Source organism: Peromyscus leucopus, chromosome X (assembly GCF_004664715.2).
Source record: "Peromyscus leucopus breed LL Stock chromosome X, UCI_PerLeu_2.1, whole genome shotgun sequence".
In the NCBI taxonomy this organism is placed as follows: domain Eukaryota; kingdom Metazoa; phylum Chordata; class Mammalia; order Rodentia; family Cricetidae; genus Peromyscus; species Peromyscus leucopus.
The window spans coordinates 117777808-117792559 of NC_051083.1; the positions used below are offsets into that span (position 1 = coordinate 117777808).

Here is a 14752-nt window from a genome sequence, read left to right on the forward strand (position 1 = left end):
TTGAAGCTGAAATCTTTAGTACTAAACATATAGGAAAATCATCTACCCTCTTATGCAACAGTGCTGTGTTGTTTAACAGAAGTCTAAGTGAGTGAGTGGGACAAAAATTCAGTTATCTTCATAAATTTATTGTACAGCTCTGTTAAAGGTTAGGGTAAATGCTAACCTAGCAATCCCCTGTATATACTCTGATAGAAATTAGTCCATCATGATCCTCCCCACCACTCCAAAAATAAAAGGCTAGCTGCAGTTGAATAAACTCGTAAGCAATTTACTATGCCCTCTCCCTGGAGAAGGGCTATGGAACATTCTGGAAAAGGGCAAACTGCCTGTTTTCTGTTTGTCAGACTTACTGCACTGTAAAATCTCTTTTGCAGTGAGCACCTGTTAATCTCACAGCATTATTTAGGAGAAGCTGAGAAGTTTTGAAAGGATTTCAGCCCGATCAGTCTCCCTTCGCCATTCTGGAAACTTAGTCATGAGCCTCCTAATGGAGGGATTGCTTTCCTGTTTTTCTCATTTTTTTTTCCAATCATAATAGGAAAGGATCTGATTTCAGGAAGGAAAAGGAATCAAATCACTAAAATACATATATTATTCTTTTTGTACTTGGCAGAATTAAGGAGTATCGTCTGTATTTATAGTCCAGCCATATATGGTGTCATAGCTTTGATTATATGCTATAGAAGTTTGCTTTGTTGGTCTATTTTTTAATAAAAAATAGCTGCTATTTTCTTAATTTTTTAATACTTATTTTTGCCTGTGTGTATGTGTGTCTGCCTGTATGCAGACATGTACGTGGGTGCCCATGGAAACAAGGTATCAAGTACCAGTTGCAAGCTGCCTGTAACCTGTGAGTACCAGGTAGCTGGAGTTAAAGGTATTTGTGAGCTGTACAACATGGGTGCTGGGAACTGGACTCTGGTCCTCGGCAAGAGCAGCAAGTGCTTGTAACCACTGAGTCATTTCACCAACTCCTGGCTGCTGTTTCTGTGTAAGCTGAAGTAGTTGGCTAGAATGTGCTTCAACCAGAAAAAATAAGAGTGCCTAAACCTTAAAGTACTGCTTCTCATTATTCTTTCTTTCTTTCTTTCAACAGAAATGTACACTTTGCAGTCAGCCTGGTGCTACTATTGGATGTGAAATAAAAGCCTGTGTTAAAACTTACCATTACCACTGTGGAGTCCAAGACAAAGCAAAATACATTGAAAATATGTCGCGAGGAATTTACAAGTAAGATACAAATTGTCTGTTTTCTTTAACATGCCAGTAAGTTAGTGCCCTTAGAAAGATAACACTAGTTTTCTTAATCTCTATTCTTTGACAGTGTTTCAGGAATGAGAACCACAGTTAGTATTTTTCTCTGACTGTATGTGTTGGTCATTCACTAGTGAGCACTCAGGCATAAGACTGTACTTAGGAAACTTACGGTTTGTTGGGCTCTCCCGACAACTCTATTGTTTAATTAAATGACCAGACAAGTCAGTGCTCACTGATGAATTATGTAAACATCTAGATGAAAGAGCTAACCTAACCTGTAGTAGGAAATGTTTAAGAGTTTGCTAAAAACAGAAAACAAAACTGCTGGAGCTGAGATGTAAAAGACAGGTAAACATGGCACAGGTGTTCTGGTGTACACACGCCAAGCAAGCACTCCATCACTGAGATCGAATTCTAGGCTTGTTTTGGCCTGGACATCACACATAGTGCTGGGATTAAAGGTGTGTACACCTTGTCTAGCCTTCCAGTCCTATACTTGATCACCTTGCCAAGCCATCTTTCGGCTTCTGTCTTCACGACTACCCCCTAGGCTAACTTATCAACAATTTCACCTGGTTAATCAGCAATAGTATGTTCATTCAGCTTGTGTCCTTCTTGCTTCTGCTCTGCCTGACACACTGGGATTAAAGTACTTGCTGGGTGTGTGTAAAGTTCTACTTTCAATCCTCACAAGAGAGGGAGACAGACTATATTCTGAAATTTGGGATTGCACATCACTTTTTATGAGTCTTCCACTTACCTGTGTATCCATAGTAATTTCATTCCCTTCCTCACATGGAGAGTAAATTTGGTAGGAATCCCTGAAGCTTGATTTGCCCTTGAGAGTTGTGAAATACTTCCATGGGCTTAATGTACAGTAAAACAGTAACTAATACGCAATAAAACAATTACTCTGAGGTCTCATGTTTGTGGAAAAATCAGTTGCACATTGAGTCATCAAGCCCTTTGGGTCCCCACATAACATGCTAATGCTGTCAGGCCTTTAAGCAACAGATAATGTGAATATCATATAGAGATCTAACACATAGTAAGAGATGGAAGACTTCCATTATTGTGTAAGGCTTGCTTTACTGTAATAGCCACAAACTGCACCCGTCCTGTGTGTGTGTGTGTATGTGTGTGTGTGTGTGTGTGTGTGTGTGTGTGTGTGTATAAAGTCACTGTAAACTATAAACATCAATGCAGCTCTGTAATCATGATAAAATTGGAAAATAAGTGTTCATTTGATCTATTATAAATTAATAAAGAAAAATCATGTCACCACCTTCCAGGTAAATGATGAAAGGCCACTTTATAACTGAGTGTCAATTTCTGAATCTTAGAGTATGGTCTCAATGTTGCCTTTGCTAAGTTAAGAGTCATAATAGGGGGTGTAGGAGAAAAGAACAAATAGTTTATTTAGTGTTGAGGGTTGGGCCTCCGAATCATTAGACTTAGTCTGGCTCTTTTGGGAAATGTCCATGTCTGTGACATACCAGAGATGTTTCAATTCCGTAGGTCTGCAGTGACGATCACACTTGAGGTGATTCTCATGCTCATTCCTAATGGAGCAATTCGACTGGACATACTTGTTCATTCAGATTAGGAACAAGACAAAGGTACCAGCTGCCAGCATCTCCTTCAGCTGCTCTGGAGGGTTAGCCCTTGCAACAAGAGCAGAAAGAGGGGCTGCGGCATAGCACGATGGTAGCACAGTTGGCTGGAACATTCTAGAGGCCCCAAGTTTCAGTCCCAGCACCACAAAAAAAAAACCCACAAATGTATAATAAATAGAATGACTAGTTCTTGTTACTGATGTTGTCTATCAGGTTAATGCAAAGGAATCAAGTCTAAACTCTGGAAAATTAATGAAAGCACAGTAAGATTGACAATATGAGATGCCTTTTAAAAGGCAATGCCAGTAATAACTAGTTCAAAAATGTGAAGGGGAGATGTTTTTTTCTCCCTGCTCATCAACTTTAACCAGTTTTAGAAACAATTGCATTTTGCTGAGCACTCAGGTGAAGTGTATTACATTTCTCAATAGAAGGATTTAGCATTAACAGATACCAAGTCATCTTATTAATCGAGAAACCAATATAATGTTAAGCAAATCCAAAAACGTTAACAATTTTATCTTAGTAGTCTTCGTAGTAATCAGAGCATAATTTCTGTCGGGTAATTTGGTGTGCCCTGTGTAACAGGGAAAATGACAGCTTGAACAAGATAGCTCTTCTCCACCTACAAGGCGCACAGAGCAAAGATGTCAGATGGAGGAGGAGGCAGTTGTTACAATCTGTTTTCCATTTGTTGTATATGAGACACTTAACAATTCTACAGTGCTTTTAATGGTTGTGTGGTTTTTCCATTGTATAGGTTAATAATTTTTATTGGTTCCTGTTTTAGACATTTAGATTAATTTTTTAGCTGTCAGAAAAATCGTATTCAGTGCTTGGTTGCCTAGAATGTGTGAAACCCTGAGTTTAATCCCCATCATAGCATAAAAACAGGTGTGTATACACCTTGGGATATGGAGGCAGTTCAGCAGTTCAAGATCATGCTCTGCTACATAGCACTTTCAAGGTCATATGAGGCTACACAAAAGCCTGTTATCTCAAAAAAGCAAAGGAAGAAAATCATGTTTCAGCGGCCACCTCTAAAAAATATTTGGCCATGATCTTTTCAGTTGTTTTCTGTTCTTTTCACAGTGAAATAGACTTAAATCCCTGCAGTGTCGGTCGTAGATAGACTGTTGAGTTCACATGAGTGTCTTTGTGCACGTAGCTTACACAGAGAAAGAGCCAAACAGGTGCAAATGCAGAGGAGAATTTCCGAATGAAGTGGCATCTGTACCATTTAAACATGGCTTCCTTCCTCCGCAGCTGTTTTTGAGGCCTGACTTTATAGTTTAAAAGGCAAGGGAAGCTGGACATGGTGGTGTGTGGCAGGGGGTGGGGGAGTGAGGAGCACCCCAGTGAAGGGAAATTATAGAATGATTGTACTGTAGAACAATGAACAGTAAGCGCAGTCCCCACCTGACCCCCACCCCACCCCCCGGAGCTCTGCAAGCTCTCTTGTAAAAATCCCTAATTCTTCTGCTTGTCTGTTCACTGTCCTGAGTCTCATTACGTGTGTTTCCTCTTCCCTCTCCACTGTTCCTGTCAACTTAAGTTGGTTCAAAGGTTTAAGTTCAATGGAGGCTGTTTGAGGGAAGATACTTAATGGGTGGTGGTACTTACTGCCTGGAGTCCTCACTCTTGTTGTCTGAACTCATGGTTTAAAAGTAAAATACATGCGCAGTGTTTGAAAAGGACAAAGACTTCAGAAAGCTGTTGAATGTTTTACAACAGGAAGGGAAATAATGAACAAAACTAGACTGAAAAGCTGGGCCAGAGTGATGCATGCTCGTAATCCCAGTGCTCAGGATATGGAGGCTGGAAGCTTAGGAGTTCTAGGGCAGCCGCAGCTACACTGAGTTTGAGGCCAGCTTGGGCTATAGACGGTCTATAACCCTGTCTCATTGAAACAGAACAAAAGTATCCTAAATTGGCAGCACTTGTACCATAACTTTGAAGCTCAGCTAGGCTACATAGGAGTTTTAGATCTGCCTCTAGGACTGCTTGTTGTCATTAGCTACATAATGAGACCCTGTCTCAAAAAAAAAAAAAAAATACACCACCCACAAAGCTTGTATTCAGTTGCAGTACTCAAAGCCATCCTTACCTTCTGTTCTACACAAATGGTAGTTGTAAACCTTGTGAAAAATAAATAACCTACTTTTTAAGGACTTTTTATTGATTCTTTGTGGATTTCACATCATGCATCCTGATCCCATTCATCTCCCTGTTCCTTTGTATCCCACCTTCTGCCCCTGTAACTCCCCCAAACAAAATAAAATTTAAAAGGAAGGAAAAAAAGGGGAAAAAATCTTGTCATGGAAGCTGCAGCATGACCGAGCGAGTCACACAGTGTTCCCTTTTTTCCATACATCTTTGCGAGTATTCACTGCAATGAGTCATTGGTCTGGTTCCAGGCTTCTGCTGGGCCCTCTACCCACTACTGACCACAAGAGGGCACTGTTCCATCTTCTTTTTCTGGCGTAAAAATGACCTAAAACCGGGTTTGATTCAGCCCACCACCATCATCTTCTCCCCGTTCTTTCTTTTTTTTTTTTTTTTTACTATATACTAACTGTATAAAGGGGTTTTATTTGTTATAGCATCCATGTAACATACTTCAGTCACACTCGGCCCTGTTACTTTCTTTTTCCCTCTAATCCCTATCCTTAATAGTCTCCATTTTAGTTTCGTGGACTTTCTAGCTCCTAGCTCCCATACACTTGTCTTTGTGGAGCTGATCTAAATTAACAGAATGATCCCCACTTCCATCCAGTTCCTGCACCAATGCCAGTGCATTCTTTCTGGCTAAGCAAAAGTATATTGAGTGCATGTACCATATTTTCTTCAGATCACCTTTTCTGTGTGTGTGTGTGTGTGTGTGTGTGTGTGTGTGTGTGTGTGTGTGCGCGCGCCTGCGTGTGTGTTTCTGGGGATTGAACATGTACATGCTAGGTAGTTCCTAGCTTTGTTTTCTTTCTTCCTCCCTCCCTCCCTCTCTCTCTCTTTCTTTTTTTTTTCTTTTTGCCAAGGTCTCACTAGGTTCCCTAGTCAGGCCTTGAACTTGCATTTATCCTTCCACAGCTAATTATCAAAATCCACCTACATTATTTCTCTTAAAAACTTCATGAATTTCAAATAGACAATGTATCTGCCCAAATCAATATTTGCTGGAACAGCACGACATTAAAAAAAAAAATCACTCCAGCAACCACTTGCTTGTTTTTAAAGGGGAACCTACATATACAAAGACTAACTCTGCCTTGATCACTGCTGCCTTAATCATGATTTAATTATAGCATTATTGATAAGGGGCAGTTGAAAATCACATGACTCTAAAAGTGGATAGGATCAGTTATAGAGCATCGTGATTGATAGACTAAAGCTGGACCTAAAGCTGACCAAACTCAGATTTTATTCCTGGTTTGTATGAAATGGAGTGAGAGATAACCAAATAAAATGGTAGTAGACAAATCCAGTTTGGTGCAGCTGAGAAGCTGTCTGTTCCAATCCCAACTTAAAAAGGTCAGTGTTAGGAAATGAAAAGAAATCTGAAAGGCCGGTGTAGGTAAGGAGACACCGCCAAGTACAGTGCCGGGAAAAGAGCTGCTAAGGATAATCTGGGGAAGGCAAGGAAGCTTGGGATGCAAAGGTACTCGATGAGCTTGAGGAAGGCTGTGTCATAAAATACAAGCAGAAAGTAACAGGGTATAGAGAATAGATCTCTCCCTCCTCCCGCGTGTGTGTGTGTGTGTGTGTGTGTGTGTGTGTGTGTGTGTGTGTGTGTGTGTGTTCTTTTGTATTCTTTACCATGTGGGTCCTGGGGATTAAACACAGGCTATTGGAGTTGGCAGCAAGCACCTTTAATACATTCTTTGACCAGAGAGATGGCTTAGTGGTTAAGAGCACTTTTTGCTCTTTGAGGGAAGGGATCCAGTGTCCTTTTCTGGATTCTGAATGCACATATACACAAAGAAAAATACAAAGTAAATATTTTTTAAAGCTATATTTCTTAAAATGTGATTGTAAATTATGTGACTGAAATAAATCTGTAGTATTTGGTTAGTTCATTTGTTTACATGAAAGTTGATTTTTGGATTTTGTTTTGGATTGTTTTAAGACAGGGTGTTGTTACTCTGGAGCCCATGTTGGCCTCGAACTCGAATAGCCCTCCTGTCTATAAAACTTTGTTTTTTAAAGAAATTTGTTCCATTTGTTTTATTTATTTGTTGGAGGCACATGTGTGGCATGGTGTACACGTGGAGATCCGAGGACAACTTTTGGGAGGCCACTGTCTCCTTCCACCATGTGGGCTTCTCCTCGGGTGCCTTTTGCCAGATGATGTATCTCATGGTACTAAGTGTGAATGAGGAAACCTATATATTATAAGGGAACCAACCTCTGCTAATGGTGATTTAATTATATTCTCATCTGCATTAGACAAAGAATTTTGAGATGTCTGTCTTTCATCATTGTAGACTGTATTGTAAAAATCATAGTGGAAATGATGAGCGAGATGAAGAAGATGAGGAACGAGAGAGCAAAAGCCGGGGAAGAATAGCGATCGATCAGCAGCTAAGCCAGCAGCAGCTCAATGGAAACTAGGTATGGCAGTTGATTTGATGAACTGTGTTGTTAGAATACCACATACACTGAAACAGAAAGACGATGTGCAGCAAGCATTTTATCCTATGCTATTGAATTATAAGGGTGCTGCCAGAATGCTGAGGATTGTATAGGCCTGCACACTTGTTTGTTCTTTTCTTTAGTTGGTCAGTTTTAGAACCATAAAAACAAGCTGTCTACTTTATCAGTAAATATAGTCAGAATGTGGAATCAATAAGATACCCCTATTTCTCAATAATGTTATGTTGATTATATTGCCTTAAACATCATATTTTACATGTTTTCTCATCTTTTAAACAGGTTCGTGGGACAGAGAGAGTTAGAGAACTGAGAATAAGACATCTATAACTCCTATGCTTTTTTTTCACTCTTTTCTAAAATAAAAAAGGGTTTGTAACTTTTTACTGCCCAACTCTTAGATCCTTCATTGAACTGCCTAAAAACACCTTGTTTGTTTTCTGAGCCTTCACTAGATGGCCGAATTTGACATATTGATATTATGTAGCTGTAGTTTGCAGTTTCTGGGAAGCAATCAAAACACTATTAACCCTGTGTATACTGTCAGCAATTAAAGCAGACACTGAATGGTGTAAACTGTATTTCTGAACTGAACAAAGTTCTACGCTTTAGAGTGTTTTAAGTTTGTAGTGGATCCATGTTCAAAAGAAACCGGAAGAAAGTTCACCATGCAAACATGTCTCTGGTGGCAACACCTGGTAATTTGTGAACTTTTTTCACACTCAAGCAATGGAAACTACAAATGAAGAGAACCTTCTTTTTATCTTGGCTTCGACAGCACATGTTAACCGTTTTTTCCGAGAAGCGTGCTGCAGCCTTCCTATGGTCCTTTTTAAAGTTGTTCTCACTGACCAGCATGGACTCTGGGCAGCTGGTGATGATAAGCTCTGAGCGCCATTGCATCTGCCAAAATTCTCTCGATAGTACACCTTTCTGTCCTGTACAGAGAGCTTTTGGCAAAATAATGGGATCCTATCAAGATCAAAATAAAGCTTGGCAGCAGCAGATTAAATCTCTTTGAGATTAAAGAGGTTACCAACGCACTAAGGACGTTGGACACTATGTCTAAAATCAGTTCCTCTCAAGTGCCCTGTGGTGTGGAACACTTCACATACTGGCCCAAAGTATATCAGAGGTCTTATGTGCTAACAAAGTAAAAAAAAAAAAGAAAAAAGGAAAAAAAAGAAAAAAGAAAAGAAAAAAAAGAAAGAAAGAAAAAAGAAAAAAAAGTCTTTGAGTAAAACAGTATTTATTTTTGATTTTGTGACCACTATTTTAGAAACTTTATTTAATGCTTTCAGTCATTGGTTTGCTTATGTATTGAATAGGCTTTTGTGCCCTGCTTTCCTCTAGGGCTCGGAAGTGTTTTCTTAATCACCAGATTTTTAGAAAGGATTTCCACTGGCGTCTCTCGCTAGTGGCACTCTTCCACTTACCTGCTGAAGCACATTTATATATTTCTTTATGGCAAAACCAAAAAAATTAGTTATGGTCTGCCTAATATTACCGTAGCACCTCAGTATGAAAGGTAGGGATTCTGAGTTCTGAATTATTAATTAACCTACCACAATGAATCAGATTTGCAAATAAACAGCATACTAACTTGACTGTACATTGATCTATTCTGCAGCTGGTTAGACAGCATTTTTAAATGTAACAGGTGGAAAATTACACTGTGCTTATTGACTGAATTTTTAAACTGCTAGTCCCTTAAGATCATGTTTGTTAAAGTGTGTATTTACACATTCACTTAAATCAAGGGACTCAATGCTTGCTTTATTTTAACCATCTTTTACTGTTATTTTAGAAGGAAACTAGCTTTAGTAGTGGATTGCCTTGTACGTCTTCTTTCGCTCTTAATATGCCATGATGTGTATGTGATTAATTTTCAAGGTTCATCATGACTTGAAGTGCAAGGACAGATCTCAGTTTGTTTACCAAGCGATGTGACTTTTTCCAAAGGATCTGTACTTTATTTCCTTATAACAGCTTGAAAACATTATTTTTTAAATCTTTAAATCACTGTGTCTAGGTAATTTTTACATTGTGTGCCATAGAACTTACCCATGGAGAAATAGAGCTCCTTCATTTTTGGACAACTACTGTAATGATTTTTTTAAGAAAAATGGAAGGTGCCAGGGGTAATTCTGGCCAGTCAATAATTATATAAAGAACTTCAAATACTATAGCTGTCAGTTGATGGATTTGCTGTGTAGTAAATGTATGACTTTGTATGGGTTTCTTCAGCCCTTTCTCTGCCACTAGCAACCAGAAAAGCACTTTACCTTTTGGTTGCTTAGATAAATGGTTGACTACCTGTTTTTCTCACTGTGGTGTGATTGGCTAAATAACCTTCATTTAAAACTGAAGTCACATTAAAAACTCATGTTTGGGTGTAAACCTCCAATATTTTGATTCTTTGTTCTGTTCGCATTCTATGCTGAGTAAAAGTGCCTTACAATGTAAAAATTGTACAGTACTTATGTTCCCAAGTAGCATCTTCATCACCTGGCTAGTAATTTACATTGTGGTATTAATATTTAGATAAATGGACCTCAGCAGTGTATTAACTGTACATCTCTTAAGTCCTTAACTGTAGTTTTAATAAGCATGACATTATTTGGTAAATATATGGCATTTACATCATTTCCAAAAATACTGCCATTGCTGTCTAATGCGTATTTTAGCCTGCAATTTTGATGCGTCTTTTTTTCTTGTTTTTCTTTCTTTGTTTTATTCTTTTTTGTCATTATTAATATTAAAACGTGTAACCTTTGCAAGCGTATATTGAAGATTATTCTGGAGCATTTATTGCCTTACCAGAAGCGTTAGTAGGAGATGTTCTTTAGAGTAGAAGGGTAGACTTGAGTTTCTCTACTTTAACGAGTTCCTGGGGTGGGAGGGGGGTTACTTTCATCTCATTGCTTAAAACCCACACCCGAAGTCAATTTCATTTCAAGGATCAGCAGTTTCAAACTTGAGGTGGTACTTGTGCAGTATACACTACTCAAGATACTAACAGAGTAATGTGACCTATGGATCTGCTATTGAATTGAGTCTGTGTACTTGAACAAATGTGTGAATCTCAAATCTTTCAAAGCAAAAGTGTTGTAGAATGTTGTTGCTTTTTGAAAAAGCACTGAAGTTAGACCAAGGCACAGTTTTGTTTTAACAGACATTTAAGTTAATTGTAAAGATAAGGAATGCATCATGGGTCAAAAATCAAACATTCCTCACATGTTATGTATATTTTGTTCCTGTTATTGGTTTTATTTTTCAGAATTGTAGTTTGTAGTATTAGTTTCCTTTTATTGGTATTCTTGCATATACTATTCGTTCAATAAATGAGTTCTGAATTTCAGTTCTGCGTGTCGTTTTGTAAAAGTGTGTGTCCAGGGTTGCTTGGTAACAGCGGTAGTGCTGTGTTCCTTGCACTCTTGCTTTACTTCAGGGTGAAATACAAATATCTAGTATGTTCAATAGCTTGAAGATAAACAAATGTGGAAGGAGGGCTCGAGAGGTAGTTCAGTGGTAGGGGTTGACCAGCATACACTTGGCCCTGCGTTCAGTCCCCTAATAGGACAAAACAAAGTACATAACCTCAAAAAGCAGTGGGACTAGATGAGTGTGGTTAAACAAAAATGAATGTGGTCAGTCCAGAGTTTCACAATAGAAAGATGTCATCCTGCAGAGGAGCAGCAACCTTTTAAAGACAGTAGCATTGCATTGTGTCTTGCTCCTTCTAACACATAGTTCAGATCCCCAATGCTTAAATCAAGTCGACTGCCACCAAGTCAGTGTGTAATTCTGCAAATGAACACATCAAAATGCCTAGTTAGAGATTATCTGACAGGTAACAGGTCATTCAGCTATTCCACCTGCGTGCGGCTGGAACTTTCTTTGCTCGTGTGTTGAGCTTGATACTACCCAGGTCAGAAATCAAAGTTTCAATTCATGGACTGTATGTTTCTCATACATAGTTTCTAACTCTGCATTCTTATGGATGAATTGCTGGAACATACAATAGTATGCTTTCCTACAAATGCTACCTACTGGAGCTTGGCACATATGTGTATATATGTATTTAAAATCCATGATTAAGTCCCATCTGAATGACTATAATAAAATATGGAAATGAAGAGTTACATGGTTTTCTTTGCTAATTACAACTGTTGACAGCTGCCTTATTGTTTCCATCTGCAGTCCCTAGCAATTACTAAAGATCATACCAAAGCCCTACCACTATTTCCTAGGAAAATTAAATGAATGTGCCATCCATGTAATTATTGAGAGATAAGGTATCATACAGCACAAGCTATATTGTTAAGGATGACCTTGATCTCCCGATTCTTCTGCCTCCACCTCCCAAGTGCACAGCCATGCCTAGTTTACCTACCAGGTCCATCTTTTTGAAAAAGGAGTGTGTGTGTGTGTGTGTGTGTGTGTGTGTGTGTGTGTGTGTGTGTGTTTTCATTCGTTTCAGTTCTCAAGAAGGCCAGAAGAGGTTTTGTGTGTGTGTGTGTGTGTTGTGTTCATTGTTTCATTCTCAGCAGAAGAGGTTGTGTGTGTGTGTGTGTGTGTGTGTGTTCATTCGTTTCAGTTCTCAAGAAGGCCAGAAGAGGTTGTGTGTGTGTGTGTGTGTTCATTCGTTTCAGTTCTCAAGGCCAGAAGAGGTTGTGTGTGTGTGTGTGTGTGTGTGTGTGTGTGTGTGTTCATTCGTTTCAGTTCTCAAGAAGGCCAGAAGAGGTTGTCAGATCCCCTGGAGCTGGTGTTACAGATATGAGCCATCTGACATATGTGTTGGGGACCAAACTTGTCCTCTGCAAACGCAACAAACTAACCAACCAAGCCCCAGGCCTACCTTTGAAAGATATCCAAACAAAACCTCCCATTTGTATGTTGTCTTCAGCTGTGAAGGCAAAGCGCTAGTTTCTCTGTCAACTAACTTCACCTTGTTTGCATGAGGATTCCAGTGGACGTTCACAGTATACAACAAAATTTATGATTGACTATATTGATGAAAAATATCAAGTAACCATTACTTGGAAAGTTACATTTGAAAATGTTACTATGGGAGACATGTCCATGTGGTCAGTGCGGTGAAGCCAATCAGACCTGACTTCTTGTGAAAAGACAGCCAGGCATGGTGGTGCATGCTTTCAATCTCAGTAATTGGGAGGCAGAGACAAGTGGACCTCTGTGAGTTCAAGGCCAGCCTGGGCTGCAGAGCTACATAGTGAGATATAACCTCCTATAGAGAGGGAGAGACAGGGACAAAGTTGCTCATAACCATAACCCCAGCACTCAGGAGGCAGAGGCAGGAGGATCACACATTTTAGAGCCAACTTGAACTACCGGTTGAGACCCAGTCCAATACCGGTTGAGATTCCAGCACTTGGGGGAGTAGGAGTTTAAGACCACCCTCATCTATCTAGCAAGTTCAAAACTAGCCTGGGCTACACAAAACTTTGTCTCCGAAGAGAACAGATCACAAACTTCCAAATTAGGCCTTTGCCTGTATCTGCGCTGTGTTTCTTTTCTGATGCTAGTGGGAAGATAGGGAAAGTAAGAGCCAGATGGTCAAGGTCTTAACTAGGTGTATTGTATGAATGATAATCCTTGAATAAAGTGATATGAAAATGAAAGGACTGTTAGGGAAGCCCACTGGAACCTGTCTTGAGAGAAAGAAAAAGAGAACTGGAGTGTGGGAGCTAATCTTGGAAACAAGACCTCTTACAAGATACCAAGAGTGCTAGGAATATCCAGGCAGAAAGTGTTGTAACATGGATGCTGGGTTTCTGTTCTCTTTGGGACTCTATAAAGTGATTTGTACAGAAGGGGGAAGTGTTTCTGCATATTTTAGAAATCAGAACCACTTAAGGATTTTTTTTTTATTATTTATAAAAGTAATCTAAAGGCTGGAAAGATGGCTCAGCAGTTGAATTTATACATCGAGCAGATAACACACCTCTATTTCTAGTTCTAGGGGACCCAACACCTGGGCTCCTTGGGCACCCACACTCATGCAAACACACCCATCTATAGATGCACACACATGCATATAATTAAAAGTAGATATAAATCTTTGTTGTTGGTTTGTTTTTCCAGACAGGATTTCTCTGTGTAACAGGCCTGGCTGTCTTGGAACTTGATTTGTAGACCAGACTGGCCTCGAACGCACAGAGGTCTGCCTGCCTCTGCCTCCTGAGTGCACCACCACCATCCGGAAGAAATCAATCTTTTATAAAGTGATTGGTAGGAGCTGGAGAGATGGCTCAGGAATGAATGCTTGCTGCCCTTGCAGAGGACTCAAGTGCAGTTTCCAGCACCCATGTTAGGCAGCTGACAGCCACTCGTTAAGTCCAGCTCCAAGGAATTCTACCCCTTCTGGACTCCTCAGGCACTTGCTGCTGTATTTTAAAAACGGCGGGAAGGAGTCACACCATACCACAGGGCTCACGTAGGCAGTTTATTGAGGGAAGGGGAGTGAAGGGGCAGAGACCAGTCCCTGGGGATGAGAGCAGAGGAAGAGAAAGAGACGGGAGGTGTACAAGGCCCGCCTTTTATAAGGAACCGTGAATGCACACGGGGGCGCTCTTAGTGGCTGCAGCTGAGGTCTATCCTGTCAGGACCCTAAGGACGGGCCAGCGCAGATGCCCAAATGTGCTAACACTTGCATCCACACATGCACATACCCACACAGACACAATTTTTAAAAAGTAATCGAGGGTTTGGAGAGGTGGCTTGCAGAGGGGCTGGGATCAGTTCTGAGAACCCACATCATATGGCTCACAACCTGTAAATCCACCTCCAGGGGATCGGATGGCCTCTGCAGGCACCCACAAACACATGCGCACATGTACACACATGTAATTAAAAACAAAGTAATCTGTAGCCTTAAAATGGTGCAAATTCTTGATGTATGCTTAGTGGTAATGAACCATGAAGGCATGCTAAAAGAAGCCAGATACAAACGGGCTGTGGTGGAACACACCTTTAATCCCAGCACTTGAGAGGCAGAGGCAGTTGGATTTCTTTCTTTTTGGTTTTGTTTGTTTGTTTGTTTTCCGGGAGACAGGGTTTCTCTGTGTAGTTTTGGTGTCTGTCCTGGATCTCGCTCTGTAGATCAGGCTGGCCTTGAACTCACAGAGATCCACCTGGCTCTGCCTCCCAAGTGCTGGGATTAAAGGCGTGTGCCACCGCTGCTGCCAACGCTGCCACCACCACCCGGC

The 14752-nt window shown here is 40.2% G+C and overlaps 1 protein-coding gene across 1 annotated transcript in view; it reads left to right on the forward strand.

Annotated features, from left to right (window-relative positions):
* The window catches only part of Phf6 (PHD finger protein 6), a 45305-nt gene extending 34424 nt beyond the window's left edge, over window positions 1-10881 (forward strand). The window contains exons 9-11 of the mRNA XM_028887091.2: window positions 1100-1233; window positions 7355-7481; window positions 7803-10881. Coding sequence (XP_028742924.1) covers window positions 1100-1233; window positions 7355-7481 — 261 coding nt within the window. The 3' untranslated portion in view covers window positions 7803-10881. The remainder of the gene's footprint in view (window positions 1-1099; window positions 1234-7354; window positions 7482-7802) is intronic.
* The last annotated feature ends 3871 nt before the right edge of the window (window positions 10882-14752 follow it).